This window comes from Nomascus leucogenys, chromosome 13 (assembly GCF_006542625.1).
Source record: "Nomascus leucogenys isolate Asia chromosome 13, Asia_NLE_v1, whole genome shotgun sequence".
In the NCBI taxonomy this organism is placed as follows: Eukaryota; Metazoa; Chordata; class Mammalia; order Primates; family Hylobatidae; genus Nomascus; species Nomascus leucogenys.
The window spans coordinates 97,882,419-97,898,843 of NC_044393.1; the positions used below are offsets into that span (position 1 = coordinate 97,882,419).

General features: G+C 52.2%; 1 protein-coding gene across 2 annotated transcripts in view; it reads left to right on the forward strand.

Annotated features, from left to right (window-relative positions):
- The window catches only part of ZNF282 (zinc finger protein 282), a 31,354-nt gene extending 17,674 nt beyond the window's left edge, over window positions 1-13,680 (forward strand). For both annotated transcript variants that reach the window (XM_030826239.1, XM_030826240.1), the window contains exons 6-8: window positions 158-271; window positions 1,501-1,614; window positions 11,270-13,680. In XM_030826239.1, coding sequence (XP_030682099.1) covers window positions 158-271; window positions 1,501-1,614; window positions 11,270-12,105 — 1,064 coding nt within the window. In that variant the 3' untranslated portion in view covers window positions 12,106-13,680. The remainder of the gene's footprint in view (window positions 1-157; window positions 272-1,500; window positions 1,615-11,269) is intronic.
- The last annotated feature ends 2,745 nt before the right edge of the window (window positions 13,681-16,425 follow it).

Genomic DNA, 16,425 nt, shown 5'->3' on the forward strand with positions numbered 1-16,425 from the left:
AGCTGACTTCAACCTTTAGTTAATGAGACTTATGTAATTGTACCTGATGTTTAGGGGAAAGAGATAATTGCATGAAATCAGAGATTTACTCAAAACACAAACTTGCAGGAGATTTTGCATCTTCTAACACCTTTGCCGCTCTTGTTCCCGCGAGTAGACTCCCCAATTTCTGCCCAGGACCTCTTGTCCCGGATTAAACAGGAGGAGCATCAGTGCGTGTGGGATCAGCAGGATTTGGCAGACAGAGATATTCCCACGGATCCCAATTCAGGTGAGAACAAGGTCAGAATGAATATTGAGGGCAACAAGCATTTTTCAAAAGGAATCATTAAATTAATAATTTTTTGTGTCTATGCAACTGATACTAAAATTACTTCAGCACTGATTTTCTGTTTTTTGAGACGGAGTCTTGCTCTGTCGTTCAGGCTGGAGTGCAGTGGTGTGATCTCAGCTCACCGCAACCTCCGTTTCCCGGGTTTAAGCGATTCTCCTGCCTCAGCCTCCTGAGTAGCTGAGATTACAGGCATGTGCCACCACACCTGGCTCATTTTTTGTATTTTTAGTAGAGATGGGGTTTCACCATGTTGGTCAGGCTGCTTTTGAACTCCTGGCCTCAAATGATCTGCCTGCCTCAGCCTCCCAAAGTGCTGGGATTACAGGCATGAGCCACCGCGTCCGGCCATTCAGCACTGATTTTTGAACAATAAAAACAACCAAAAAGCATCTAAAAGCTGCATCTATTTCTGTGTCAGAAAATCATTTACATTTTCTGGAATTTCTCTTGAGTGAATACTAGTTAGAAGTTTCCCAAGAAACTTGTAGGGAGGGTCTAGGCATTCAGGGAGGCATAAAAGAACAATGGAAGCCCCACCTGCCCACGACCTATGTATGCATCCGTGTGTTTGCAGAGCTGAGAAGTCCAGTGTCATTGCCTGGTAGTTAGGACACAAGTCTCATCCTACCCACCATACCAGGGAGAGAGGATGAGAAGTTGAATCTAGGATTCCTTGTACTTTGTCAACTTCACCACAGAGAAATTGAGGGGACCCAGGGCAGAGGGAAAGCGGGGCCTTCCTGCTTCACTGTGGTACTTATCAGTGACCTCCGGTTGCGGTCTCTGCCATCGCTGGTTTCTAAGTCATACCTGTTAGCCATGGCCCTGAGGGCCGTTATCTGGGGCTTTCTTCTGGCCTGTCTTGGCCCCATGGGTTCCTCTGGGGCTAAGTGGCAGAGCTGGGAGATCTGGGTTTTAATCCTGGCCCTGCCACTGCACAGACCTTGGGCTAAGCCTCCTTCTGGCCAACTTGAAATGCAGCGAGCAGTGAGAGTCCGTTTAGTAAGGGGCTTACGAGGGTAAGGAGGATGGCCTGGAAATGCAACAGCGATACCAAAACATGCCCTGCAGGTTGCAGCCACTGCATGGGATGGTTTTCAAACCTTTGATGGGAGGCCGAGTGGAACTGAACAAAATCTAAGACTGCCTTCTTTCCATGACAACAGAGTCTCTCATCTCAGCACATGACATTTTGTCATGGATCAAGCAGGAGGAGCAGCCATACCCATGGGGACCACGCGACTCAATGGACGGAGAGCTCGGATTAGACTCTGGCCCTAGTGAGTAACGTCCCCACCTAGACCCCGGGGTTTCCTCTCTGGAGCTGTATAGCTGAGGCCTGGACGAAGGCTGGTCCTCTTCTCAGCTCACGCCTCGCAGGGTGATGTTCTGTTGATGGCAGCATTTCAAAGTTCTGCACCAAAGCACTCCCATTCTTTTTGGAATGTGATACTGTGTTAGTTCCCCAGGACTGTCATAACAGGGTACCACAGGCTGGGCAGCTTAAACAACAGAAATTTATTCTCTCACAGTTCCACAGGTTGAAAGTCCAAAATCAAGGGGTGGGCTGGGCCTTGCTTCCTTTGAAATCTGTAGGGGATTCCTCCCTCGCCTCTCCCAGCTTCTGGTGGGTGCCGGGAACCTCTGGCACTCCTTGGCTTGTAGATGCGTTTCTGCGAGCCTCTGTTGTCACATGTTCCCTTGTGTCTGTCCTCACATGCCATCTTATAAAGACACCAGTCATATTGGATCAGGGCCACCCTACTCTAGTATGACCTCATCTTAACTAACTACGTCTGCAATGACCCTGTTTCCAAATAAGGTCACATTCTGAAGTCCTGGGGGTTAGGACTTCAATATATTTGGTGGAGGAGGGGGAGGGCACAATTTAACCCTTTATGGCAGGGAGGGGCGGAAGGGAGAGGGGCCGGGAGATTGCTGAGCCAGTGTGCCTGAGGCAGTTGACAGCAGCAGGTGGCTCACATGCTGGAAGACACTAGCCACGTTGCACACAGTGGCTGACATCCCTGATCCCAGCACTTTGGGAGGCTGAGGCGGAAGGATCTCTTGAGGTCAGGAGTTTGAAACTAGCCTGGGCAACATAATGAGACCCACAGGGTCTACAAAAAAATTAACAAATTAGCCAGGCATGGTGACTTATGCCTGTGGTCCCAGCTACTCTGGAGGCTGAGGTGAGAGGATCTCTTGAGCCTGGGAGGTCATGGCTGCAATCAGCCATGCTTGCACCACTGCGCTCTAGCCTGGGCGAGAGATAGATCCTGTCTCAAAAAAACCTGAAAGAAAAAACGAAAAACACTAACTGAAGTACCCCAGGCATCCCTGAGCTACCATCCCAGAGTCACTGATGAACACACTGAAGCTCAAAGAGAAAGGGAGGATTGTTTTCCCAACAGGTATGGAACCAAATGTCTCACCAGACTTGGGTCTCTTGGGTCTTTCTGAAGCTCCGCTTATTGACCTATGACCCTAGGCATATGTTTACAGATTGTTGAACACTCTTAGCTCAGGCTAATATTCCTCGCTAAAACCCAGTACCATCCCCTTGCCCTCAACGTGGCTGACCTAGTGTCTTCTGGATGGTCGAAGTGTGAACGGAATAGCTGAATGTGTGTTCCCTGTCCATATTTCCTGACTTTTTTTTTTTTTTTTTTTTTTTTTTTGAGACAGAGTCTCACTCTGCCACCCAGGCTGGAGCGCAGTGGTGCGATCTAGGCTTACCACAACCTCCGCCTACCGGGTTCACACAATTCTTCCACCTCAGCCTCCCGAGTAGCTGGGATTACAGGTGCGTGCCACCATATCTGGCAAATTTTTGAATTTTTAGTAGAGACAAGGTTGCACCATGTTTGCCAGGCTGGACTCGAACTCCTGACGTCAGGTGATCCGCCCACCTTGGCCTCTCAAAGTGCTGGGATTATAGGCATGAGCCACTGTGCCCAGTGCTGACATCTTGAAAGAGCTGAAACTCCATGTAAGAGCGGAGGACATGGGTTGTTTCTGGTTCTGAACAGCCATTTCAAACTCAGGCAAGTGGATCACACTGTCTATAAGACAAACTTAGTTCTAGAAGAGCCAGTTTGGGCCTGGAGGAATTGGCAGGAACGAGATAGGAACAACGTATGTCCTTATTTCAAGTAGAATTGAAAGCGGTCCTCTTTGTAACTGCTGGCTTGGTGGGATGAGATGGGGGAAGCCAGGAGACTGGCGGTGAGCACCAGAAGAAAGCCAACTCCACCTCTTCCTCCACAGCTGGTAGGCTACCGTTGCTAGCCCTGGCCCGAAGGCACAGGAACTAGTGCATCTGACCTGGGGCCAGGAAATTCTGCCCAAACCCTTCCTTAGAAGGGTTTGTCTCTGAAGACTCAATGCTGTCTTCTGATTCTTCCCAGTTGGCTGGGAGCGTGTGGGCCTGGAGGAGCCTGTTCCTGGGGACTTGTGCTGTGTGGAAAGCAGTCTAGGAAGGGCCCATGGAGAGCTTGCAAGGATTTGAAAAGGACCCAGCCATTTTCCTACTGAAGTTTGGATGTCATAGAATGATTCGCCTCATGTTGTTTTATCTTTGTTTAAAGACAGGGTCTCACTCTGCCACTCAGGCTGGAGTGCAGTGGTGTGATCCTGGTTCACTGCAGCCTCGATCTCGTAGGTTCAAGCGATGCTCCTGCCTCAGCCTCCCAAATAGCTGGGTCTACGGCAGGCACCACTGTGCCTCACTAATTTTTTAAAATGTTTTGTAGAGCTAGGGTCTTGCTATATTACCCACGCTGGTCTGAATTTCTGGCCTCAAGCAATCCTCCCACCTGGGCCTCCCAAAGCTCTGGGATTACAGGCAGGAGCCACCAGGCCCAGCCCATGTTATTTTATATTTGAGGGACCTTTGAACCCTAGCATTTGGGAGGAAATGCACAGAATTTGGGAGATAGGAGTATCTGGAAATGGTTCTCTTGCCTGCCCAGTCACGACAGCCTCTTATCAGAACCTCTGTTCTTTCTCCCAAAGTGAGCCTGCTTCCTATTTATCAGTGTTGGAATTTGACACTGGCCTGTCATCTGTGGTTTCTTTGAGGTTTAAAACCAACCTAGTATTGTGGTTGCCAGGGACAGCCAGATGGTAGACATGCTATTATGTGGAAGAGTCTTCTGGAAAGGGCATGGAGGGGAGAAGAGTCGGGGTAGAGAACACAGTGCAGATACGGGATACCTGCCCCTGCCAATTTCCTTCTCCAGCCCTGGGATATGTAAGAGGGAAATAACTGGTATCTGTTTGACTCAAAGGCAGACCTCAACCCAATTGGATATTACATTCTTGTAAAAGGGACTCCTGAATTTCTTTATTAATGAGTGTGTACTGAGTCTCTGCTCTCAGCATGTTAGTGTAAGACAAGAAGAAGATTCCATTTGCCCAAAGTGAATGTACATCAGTGCCTCCCCTGAAGCAGGAAGCGTAGCTAGGACTCTGGAGTCCAGTGGCTAACAGGTGCTTCTGGAGTGAGAGGTGGTCAGGATCGTGAAGCCGGGCCACCATTCCCAGATGCCAACACCCACAGAATATGAGTGAAAGCACGAAATTCCCACATTATTCACTGCATTGGGTTAAAACAGTGGTTCCAACCTTTCATAGTTTCTATTTTTTTTAGCAGGTATTTACTTAATGCCTGCTATGTGTTACACAGTATTGTAAGCACTTAGAATCAGCAGTGAAGGGCCAGGTGTGGTGGCTCAGGCCTGTAATCCCGGCACTTTGGGAGGCCAAGGCAGGTGGATCACCTGAGGTCAGGAGTTTGAGACCAGCCTGGCCAACATGGTGAAACTCCGTCTCTACTAAAAATACAAAAAAAAAAAAAAAAAAGACAAAACTATCCAGGAGTGGTGGTGGGCACCTGTAATTCCAGCTACTTGGGATGCTGAGGCAGGAGAATTGCTTGAATCCGGGAAGCGGAGGTTGCAGTGAGCCAAGATTGCACCGTTGCACTACAGCCTGGGTGGCAGAGTAAGGCTCTGTCTCAAAAAAAAAAAAATTGGCAGTGAAGAAAGACCTTTTCTTTTGTGGAAAGAGGATGAATAAGCAGGCCAGCAAGCAGGCAAGGTAAAGCCAGGGTGCAGCAATGCTCGGAGAACAATGGCAGGGAGAACAGGAAGGAGTGCGGACATGCGGCAGAGCAAGGGCAGAGTGGTCAGGAAAGGCCTCCGAGGGGAAGCGGTGCCTGACTGAGTGTGCCCTTGGCAGTGGGAAGGAGCCGGCCGTGGGGCTGCAGGGGGAAGAGAAGACCAAGAAGAGGGAAGTGAGGGCAGAGGCCATGGAGGCTTTGGGGAGGGGGATGGAGCCGTAGACTGAGGCACCTGAGCATGTATGACCTATGGGCCAAGTTAGTTTGGATTTTATTCTTACAAGAAAGGAGACTGGGCCGGGTGTCATGGTGGGCACCTGTAATCCCAGCTGCTCGGGAGGCTGAGGCATGAGAATCCCTTGAACCCAGGAGGCGCAAGTTGCAGTGAGTGGAGATCATGCCACTGCACTCCAGCCTGGGTAACAAAGCGAGACCCTGTCTCAAAAAAAAAAAGAGAGAGAGAGAGAGACTAATAAAGGGTATGAAATCGGACATGATCTGATTTACATTTTTATAGGATTTCAGGAGTGGATTGCCGGGGGGTGCGGAGCCATGTCTGAGGCATATGCATTTGATGCAGACCAGGTGGAGAGATGCTGGTGGTCAGAGCTGGGGGAGCAGCAGTGCACAGGGAGAGAAAGGACAGATTCAGATGCACTTTGAGAGTGTCACTCATGGGTTGCCTGTGGGGGCTGCGGAATCAAGAATGACTCCTGGGTCTGGGTCCTACAGAAGTAGGTGAACGGTAGTACTGTTTGCTGAAGTGCCAAGCCCTGGAAAAGAACCTGTGTTGCTGGTTCTAGTTTGGACCTATTAAAAGTTGAGATAACACTCAAGTAGCAGATGAAGTAGGTGAATACAGGAGCCTGAAGTTCAAGAGAGAGCTTGGGGATAGACTGATTTGGGAGTTACAGGTTGCAGTGACTTCCAACATCAGCGACCTGGAATTGGCCAAACCTCACAGGTTGAGGGCTCAGGCCTCCACAGGACTGTTCTCTCTTCAGACACCAGCCGCAAATCTGGGGGTTCTAGGCCACCCTCACTTCTGACCAGCTGGCTACAAATTCTGGGCTTCCCATCGCCCCCGCATAATTTTCTAGAATGACTCATAGAACTCAGGAAAGTGCTATATATATCATTACAGTTTTATCACAGCAAAAGGATTCAAATCAGAGCTAGCCAAAAGGAGACCCATAAGGCTAGGTCTGGGATGGTCCTAAGCATGAAGTTTCCATTGTTCCCTCCCTGTGGAGTCAGGATGTGTCACCCTCCCAGCATGTCAATGTGTAAAAATATGCAGAGCATTGCCAACCAGGGAAGTTCACTGAGCTTTGGCGTTCCGAGTTTCTGTTGGGGCTTCTTTATATAGATATGATTGATTGAATCATTAGCCATGAGGTTCAGCTCAGTCTCCAGCCCCTTTCCCTCCCTGGAGGTTGGGCCTCAAACCCTAACCCTTTAGTCACGTGCTTGGTCTTTTCAGCATGGCAGCCCCATCCTTTGTCATCTCTTTAGCTTAAACTCTCTAAGAGCCCACCATGAATAACAAAGGCACCCCTGTCACTCGGGAAATCCAGAGATTTAGAGGCTCCTTCCCAGGAACCGGGGACAAAGGCCAGTCAAGTTGTTACACTTAGGTTGTTGAGACTATATGAGTTCTAGCGACAGTGTAAACAAAGAATTAAAGAGATCTTAGCTCTGAGCCTGGCAGAAAACCAGAGGAGCAAGGTGTTACAGAGGCTGGGAGAAGAGAATCTCTTGGGGAGGGTTAACTATGTCAGACACCCATGAGTGGTTGCATATGCAGGACAGGCAAGAGGCTGGTGGATTTGGCAGGTTGGATATTGTTGGTGACCTCGACAAAGGTTTTTCAATGGAGGTTGGGTGCAGTGGCTCACACCTGTAATCAGCACTTTGGGAGGCCGAGGCAGGTGGATCATTTGAGGTCGGGAGTTCGAGACCAGCCTGGCCAACATGGAGAGACCCTGTCTCTACTAAAAATACAAAAATTAGGCAGGCATAGTGGCAGGCACCTATAATCCCAGCTACTTGGGAGGCTGAGGCAGGAGAATCGCTTGAACCTGGGAGGTGGAGGTTGCAGTGAGCAGAGATTGTGTCACTGCACTCCAGCCTGGGCAACAGAGCAAGACTTGGTCTCAAAAACGAAAAAGTTTTTCAGTGGAATGGCAAGGTGCATGCCTGATTGGAATCATCTAAGAAGAATGGGAGGTGAAGAAGTGGTAAGCGCAAGCGCAGTGACTCTTGATGAGTCTTACTATGAAAAGGAATGGAAATGACATGTGAGGAGCTGGGGCAGGGGCCACGTGGGTCTAGGGAGGGGGTTCTTTTAAGGTCAGAGATAACTAGACCATTGTCTCGGGTCAGATGCTCCCAACTACTTTAGAACCCTGATTCAAACTGCCTTAAAGAATAAAGAAATTTCTTTTCTTATGTAACTAGAAGTCCTAAGATAGGTCAGGTTCAGGCTTAGTTGATTCAAAGACTCAGCATGTTTTCAAGGACCCAGGTTCTTTCCAACTCCTTGCCTGACCATCCTTGGTGTGGCTTCTTCCCCAGGCTGGTAGCACGGCAGCTGCAGCTGTCCCAAGCGTCACATCCAGACATGAGTGTACAGGAAAGCCCATCTTTTCCTGCACACTCTAAGGAGTGAGGAAATCTTTCCAGAAGTCTCCCAGCAAACTTCCCATACCCTACTGACCATAACTAGGTTACATGCTTGCATGTGAATCACTTACCAGCCAGTGACTGGAAAGGAAAAGCCCTCATGGCCATGCGTGGGTCGGCGGGTGGGAGGGGGGTAGGGTAGAGGAGGAAGGATGACGTAATCGTTCCAGAGTGGAAAAGTAAAACCCACTAGAGACGTGGGCCAGGATGCCGGGCTGTGTGGAGGCCCCTGGAGGGTTTTTTTTTTTTTTTTTTTTTTTTTGAGACAAGGTTTCACTCTGTCACCTAGGCTGGAGTACAGAGGCACGATCACAGCTCGCCGCAGCCTCGACCTCCCAGGTTTAAATAATCCTCTCGCATCAGTCTTCTGAGTAGCTGGGACCACAGGCGTGTATCACAGTGCCTAATTTTTAAATGTTATTTTTGTAGAAATGGGGTCTCCCTAGGTTGTCTAGGCTGGTCTCAAACTCCTGGGCTCAAGCAATCCTTGTGCCTTGGCCTTCCAATGTGCCAGGATTACAGGCATGAGCCACGGTGCCTGGCCAGCTTGTGCAGTTTTTCAGCTGCCTGAGCGCAGTCACAGGACTGGAGCTCTCCAGGCCAGCACAACGGAGGAGCAAAGGCAATCATGGTGCCCTAGCAAGTGCCTGGGCTGCCGGGCCTGGAGAGCCAAGTTGGGTCAGGAAGACAGAAGAAGGTTGGAGGTGGAGGGCATGGCGGGATGGTGAGAACGTGGATTGAGGTTCACACTGGGTTGGAAGAATGGTCAGAGTAGGACTGTCTTAGGTGGGCTTCCTGGGAGACAGCCCCTGGGAGTTTATGTGCATGTAGTTTCTTTGCAAGTCCTCTGGGAATAACACCTGGGAAGGAGTGACAGTCGCAGGACTGGGTAGACAGAGAAGCAAACACCCTCAGTGCCGTGGCCACAGAGGCCACAGCGATCTCTCGGGATGCTCTGCAGCTGGGATGTCCCTTCCCAGGCATCCTGCACTGACGTGAAGAGAATTCTTTTGGCCTCTCCACCTGGCCGGTGTCCTGCAGAGATGGTTCTCTGCCAGGTCAATTTTGATTGAGAGAGAGAGGGAGGGCGGGCCCAGTCTAATAAAGAGTATCATATAAGGACAGACCTCAGTCAAACACCAACGAATATAGGAGGGCTGGGTGGGAACATGGCAGATGTGGCCTGAGAAGTGGCCTCCGGGGAGCAGTTGGGTCCTGGGCAGAAGGGTGTGAGCACGGAGAAGAGAAAAGGATGCCGAGAAGAGGTGGGAGGCAGTCTCTTTCTTCAGAGCTCTTCCACAGGCTTCCCCTAAATTGGGGAGCAGGGGTCCTCTAGGGAGAAAGGAATTCAAACTGAAGACCAGGGAGGTGATGGAGCCTGACGCATAAGAACCACTGGTTTGGGGGGCAGGGTGGGTGGGAGGGGGGAGGACTGGGCCTGAGGTCACCATTCTGATGCTCAGAGCCTGGGCTTTGTCTCCCACTGCCCCCCAAGGTGGTGGAGAACTGTGCACTCGGAGGAAAGGGGGCAAGAATCGCGTTTCCTGGGGTGGTAGGTTGGGCGGCCACTGCCACGAGTGCAAGGAGGGCCTGTTATGGTGCTGCCAAGGTCCAGGTGGGTCAGGTGCCAGGGTGGGACTCACGTGTCCCAGCTGCCCACACCTGCCCAAGTCAGATGCCCCACATGCTTAGTGGAAACATGACTGCCAACCCCTCTGATGCTTACGTTTCCAGCTCCCTGCATTCCTTTCCTATGGGCCTCTAGATGGTTTTCACCTCGGATAAAATTCTTTCCTTCCCATTGAGAGATTGTCCTGAGATAAAAGTGAGCATTGTCAGTGTGTGTGCTGGCTCACATCTGTAATCCCAGCAGTTTGGGAGGCCAAGGTGGGAGGATTGCTTGATCCCAGGAGTTGGAGACCAGCCTGGGCAACATAGTGAGACCCTGTCTCAACAAAATTTTTTTTCTATTTTTTATTTTTATTTATTTATTTTTTGAGTCAGTCTCGCTCTGTCGCCAGGCTGGAGTGCAGTGGTGGGATCTCAGCTCACTGCAACCTCCGCCTCCCAGGTTCAAGTGATTCTCCTGCCTCAGCCTCCCAAGTAGCTGGGACTACAGGTGTGTGCCACCACGCCCAGCTAATTTTCGTATTTTTAGTAGAGATGGGGTTTCACCATGTTGGGCAGGATGGTCTCGATCTTTTGACCTCGTGATCCACCCACCTCTGCCTCCCAAAGTGCTGGGATTACAGGCGTGAGCCACTGCGCCTGGCCTTTTTAAATTGTATTTTATTTATTTACTTTTTTGAGAGACAGTTTCGCTCTTGTTGCCAGGCTGGATGCCTGGGCCAGTGCAATGGCAAAATCTCAGCCCACTGCAACCTCCGCCTCCCCGGTGCAGGCGATTCTCCTGCCTCAGCCTCCCGAGTAGCTGGGATTACATGCACGGGCCACCACTCCCGGCTAATTTTGTATTTTTAGTAGAGACAGGGTTTCTCCACGTTGGTCAGGCTGGTCTCCAACTCCTGAACTAAGGTGGTCCGCCCACCTCGGTCTCCCAAAATGCGGGGATTACAGGCGTGAGCCACTGCGACCCGCCGAAAAAATTTGTTGTTTTAATTAGCTGGGCCTGGTGGCGCATGCTTATGGTCCCAGCTGCTTGGCAGGCTGAGGTGGGAGGATCACTTGAGCCCAGGAAGTCAAGGCTGCAGTGAGCCATGATCTCACCAGTGCACTGCAGCCTCGGCGACAGAGCCAGACCCTGTCTGGAAAAACAAACAAATAAAAAACATTGTCCATCAGACTGCAAGTAAGTCTTGTTGTTTCTGGGCAATTCTACCTTCCAAAATGACTTCTGGACAGCAGGTCCCCTACTCCTTAGCCCTTAGCATTCTGGAGGGACTTCCTGTCCTTGTCGCGTGCCACCTGCTTGACCCGTTTCTGGGCTCCACAGCAGGGTGGCTTCGAACAGGTCGAAGGGCCATGTAGATCGTGGCCCAGCACCTTGTGCAATCCCTCGTAGTTAGTGGAACTGAGGCTCAGCATGCTTCCTGGGCCCCCTTCGGGAGCAGTGTGGGGCCCTGGCCGAGAACCCGTCAGCATGTCACTTCTTCCTATCTCCCCAGGTGACAGCCTGCTGATGGTGAAGAATCCACCCCCGGCCCCGCCACAGCCCCAGCCCCAGCCCCAGCCACCGCAGCCGCAGCTGCAGTCGCAGCCCCAGCCCCAGAGCCTGCCCCCGATTGCGGTGGCCGAGAACCCGGGCGGCCCCCCGAGCCGAGGGCTGCTGGACGACGGCTTCCAGGCGCTGCCTGGGGAGCGTGGCTCGGGCGAGGCGCCGCCGGGTGGGGACCGCAGCACCGGGGGCGGCGGGGGCGATGGGGGCGGTGGGGGCGGCGGCGCGGAGGCGGGGACCGGGGCAGGCGGCGGCTGCGGCAGCTGCTGCCCTGGCGGGCTGCGGCGGAGCCTCCTCCTGCATGGCGCCCGCAGCAAGCCCTACTCGTGCCCCGAGTGCGGCAAGAGTTTCGGCGTGCGCAAGAGCCTCATCATCCACCACCGCAGCCACACCAAGGAGCGCCCCTACGAGTGCGCCGAGTGCGAGAAGAGCTTCAACTGCCACTCGGGCCTCATCCGCCACCAGATGACGCACCGCGGCGAGCGGCCCTACAAGTGCTCGGAGTGCGAGAAGACCTACAGCCGTAAGGAGCACCTGCAGAACCACCAGCGGCTGCACACGGGCGAGCGGCCTTTCCAGTGTGCACTGTGCGGCAAGAGCTTCATCCGCAAGCAGAACCTGCTCAAGCACCAGCGCATCCACACGGGCGAGCGCCCCTACACGTGCGGCGAGTGCGGCAAGAGCTTCCGCTACAAGGAGTCGCTCAAGGACCACCTGCGCGTGCACAGCGGCGGCCCGGGCCCCGGCGCCCCACGGCCGCTCCCGCCGCCGCCCGAGAGAGACTAGGGCTGGGCTGGGGGAGGGCAGGGCCAGACGGAGTGGACTGGGGGCGGCCTGAGCACCAACCACCTTGCCGGGTGTCCTCGGCCACCGTCTGGAAATCGGCAACAGGCATTGCACTCCGGTTGGGGGTCCCCCAGGGTGGGGCAGGGATCCCCCAGATCTGTCTGGTCTGAATGGACGCCCAGCTTGTCTCTAGGGTGGAACCAGCTGCCGGGGAAGGGCCAGGGGGACCGCGAGGAGCCGAGCGTCCTTGGGCACCGCCCTCATACCCCCTCGGGTGCCCTGGGACCACTGGGTCACAGATGGTCATCAGGGGAAGCCACCAGGGAGTCCCGAAGCCCCTCCGAGATCAGGAAATCAGGTCCCAAGGTTAGGAGACGCCCTGAAAAAAAGCGAAGGCCGAGGGATGTGCTAAGGGTAACACCTTCATGATGACAACACTGCCTCGCGTTTCAATAGCGCTTTATACTTTTTTAAGTGTTTTCTATCCGTTATCCATTTCACCCTTGGCCTATCCCTCTAACATAGGTGGGGTAGGATTTTCCTGGTGACCGAGGAAAGTGAGAGGCAGGTGAGACGTTTCACCCAATCACACGGGAAGGGGGCGCGCTGCCCAACCGCGCTCACCGCCTACCTCCGCTGCCCGGGAAGCTGCTGGCCTGGTCCTCCTGGTCTCTTCCTTTCCTTGCTCTTACCCACGGACAAAACCAGAAGCGACAGGAGGCCAGCTCCTGGGGTTCCTGGGAGCGGGGAGCAGATTGGCTACGAAACGCCCCAGGTTGTATATTCAGAGGGCTCTTTCTCCATGGGAGCTCCTGGTGCCGCCTCGGCCCCAGCCTGTCCCCAGCCCCTCAATCTGGTGCAGCAGCATCTTGTCACTGCACAACAGTGGCCTGGTCCCCCACAGGTAGCTAGGGCCCCAGGTCAGACCTCACCATGATGATTTGTCCAGTTTTCCCAGGGCAGAGGGGCGAGGGAAAGGCTTTTGCTGAGAGAGTAGCCGTCACGTGTCTCTTCCCAGCAGCGCCGGGCAAGTGGGTGCTAGAGTCTGAGCCTCAGGCTCTCCTGCCCTGGGCCTCCCAATTGGTGCTATCTGTTACTGCCCGTGCTCGCGGACATGGATACAGACCCTGCTGTGCTCCACACCCTGCAGGCGCCTCGGGAAGCGCCCAAAGGATTCCCCTTAACGTTGGTGCACCTGCTCCATGGCTCCGGGCGCTGCGTCCCGAGGGGCCACAGTCTCCATTTCAGCGTCTTGCATGGCCTGGCACCGGGTGGGGTGGCATGCCCCAGGACCCTTGTTTGTGTCAGAAATGACTTTCCCTGCCACTGCCGTGGGTCCGGCGTTCCTCCCAGCCGGGATCACAGTGGGCAGCCGGCACCCGGCACCACTTTGGCGAGCGCCCTGCTTCCGCCCTCGCCCTCATCTACGCTGCTCCGCTTTTCTCAGACCCCTTTTTGCCGTGCAAAGGGAATTCTTGACATTAAATAAAAGGTATCCAGATTGCAGACTGCATGTTCACAGAGCTGGGGGTTCTCCAGCTTGCCTACAGTAAAGCCTCAATGAACTGGAATCCATTTCAATGGGGTATTTTTTTTTCTTCATTCTGCTTTTTGAAGGAGACAAATCTTAAGAAAGCAAATTGAGATGGGAAATTAGACAGGGTTCAGTAGAGTTTTGTTAGAGCAGAAGGGGACCCTCCAGTGATCAGTTGCTGGGGGAGGGGGGTAGTGTGCCACTTTTCAAAAGCATATGCACAAAGTATTTTCCTAATCTAGATCATGGAAAGGTCAGAATGTTTTTTGGTTGCAGGAGCGTGAGGAGAGGGGAGACGTCACTTGAGACATGGGTTTAAAACACCTGGCCGGGCGCGGTGGCTCACACCTGTATTCCTAGCACTGGGAGGCCGAGGCAGGCAGATCACGAGGTAAGGAATTTGAGACCAGTCTGACCAAAATGGTGAAATCCCGTCTCTACCCAAAATACAAAAATTAGCTAGGCGTGGTGGCGGGCGCCTGTAATCCCAGCTACTCAGGAGGCTGAACAGGAGAATCGATTGAACCCAGGAGGTGGAGATTGCAGTGAACGGAGATCGCACCACTGCACTCCAGCCAGGGTGACAGAGCGAGACTCCGTCTCAAAAAAAGAGAGAGACAGGATTTCACTCTTGTCCAGGCTGAAGTGCAATGATTCAATCATTGCTCATTGCAGCCACGAACTCCTGGGCTCAAGCACTCTCTTGCCTTAGCCTCCCCAGTGGCTGGGACTATAGGCATGCATGCATCACCACACCTGGCTATTTTGTTTTTCTTTACTTTTTGTAGAGATAGGGTCTTGCTATGTTGCCTAGGCTGGGCTTGAACTCCTGAGCTTAAGCAACCCTCCCACCTCAGCCTCCCAAAGTGCTGAGATTACAGGTGTGAACTGCTGCACCCAGCCATTTATTTATTTATTTATTTATTTATTTATTTATTTGATGGAGTCTCACTCTGTTGCCCAGGTGTGAACTGCTGCACCTGGCTATTTATTTATTTATTTATTTATTTATTTATTTATTTATTTATTTGATGGAGTCTCACTCCGTTGCCCAGGCTGGAGTGTAGTGGTGCCATTTCAGCTCACTGCAACCTCCGCCTCCTGGGTTCAAATGATTCTCCTGCCTCAGCCTCTGGAGTAGCTGGGATTACAGGCCCCTACCACCATGCCCAGCTAATTTTTGTATTTTTAGTAGAGAACGGGGTTTCACCATGTTGGACAAGCTGGTCTCTAACTCCCTACCTCGAGTGATCCACCCACCTCGGCCTCCCAAAGTGCTGGGATTACAGGTGTGAACCACCTCGGCCTCCCAAAGTGCTGGGATTACAGGTGTGAACCATCTCGCCCAGCCCAGCCTATTTTTTAAATTGACTTTTAATTTAAAAATCAATGCAGGCCAGACATGGTGGCTCACGCCTGATCACTTGAGGTCGGGAGAGACAAGCCTGGCCAACATGGTGAAACTCCATCTCTACTAAAAACACAAAAATTAGCCAGGTGTGATGGCACACACCTGTAATCCCAGCTACTCAGGAGGCTGAGGCAGGAGAATCGCTTGAATCTGGGAGATGGAGCTTGCAGTGAGCCAAGATTGTGCCACTGCACTCCAGCCTGGGTGACAGAGTGAGACTCCGTCTCCAAACACACACACACACACACACACACACACACACACACACACACACACACACTGCATGCAATAAAAATTTGAATAGTTAAAAAAGAAAGAGGACACAATAAACAGTGAAACTCTTTCCTAACACACTTCCTGGAAGTATCCACTGCTGAGAGCTGCATCTGTGTCCTTACAGACCCGTGTTCAATTTCCCAGACATTCAAATTACTTCCTCATTTCAGGATATGCTTTTCTGGGCTTTCTGTCCTCATCAGCCTAGGAAGCTCTAACAGGGACATCTGGATTGTAGCATTCCTTCCTCAGCACTGTACCAGATAATCAGGTGCAAGCAGTGCTCTGCAAAGGTTGCTGCTCCAAAAAGCTCAGAGAGGTAGAACGTTTCCTGAGATGGGTGGACAGCTCAGGGAACTTCATGCTCATGGCCTCAGTTTGTGCCTTACTTTATGGAAAGGGCAAGGCAGGGTGTTAGGAGAATGAGATTGAGGATGGATGGATGGCTGCATTGTTATTGTTTCATGAACACCTATTAGGGAACAAAGAAGTGTAAGACCTTGTCCTTGCCCTCTGGGAGCCTGATGTCTAATAGGAGAGAAGGTATTTGCGAGAACAACACTACTAGAAAGCGTATGACTGCATGAGTGTGGGGGCTTGAGAAGTATACACCTGATCTTCTGGAAGGCTCGCCGGAGGACATCCCACTGAGAAGTTGGGAAAATACTGGTCTATAGGAGCCATACTGAACTAGTGGTGGCCAAAGCTAAGTCTCCGGTTTCCTGGATCCTGGGCTGGGGGATCCCGCTGCGCTAGTGCCCCTCAACTACACCATGAGTCACCCCAGCCCCCAGCACAGGCCCTAGGAGAGTCCCATAGGGAGCTCTAACCCCAGAGCTGATCAAAGATGTGACACTCAGGATGCTGGCCTCTGCATTTTGTTCACTTGATTACCTCTTTAGTATTTAGCATGTGTCTAGCCAGGATGGGCACCATAGGGGGTACAAGTGATCAGAGTTGAGCGACAGGCATGAAGAGGAAATTGGCAACCTAAGGCGGTACAATTTGCTTGACAGCAGAGTTGATGGGAGAAGTCAGAGCTCATGATACGATGAGCGTGAGATTAACCTTCATGGAGAAGTCAGGGATTGGAGGATGA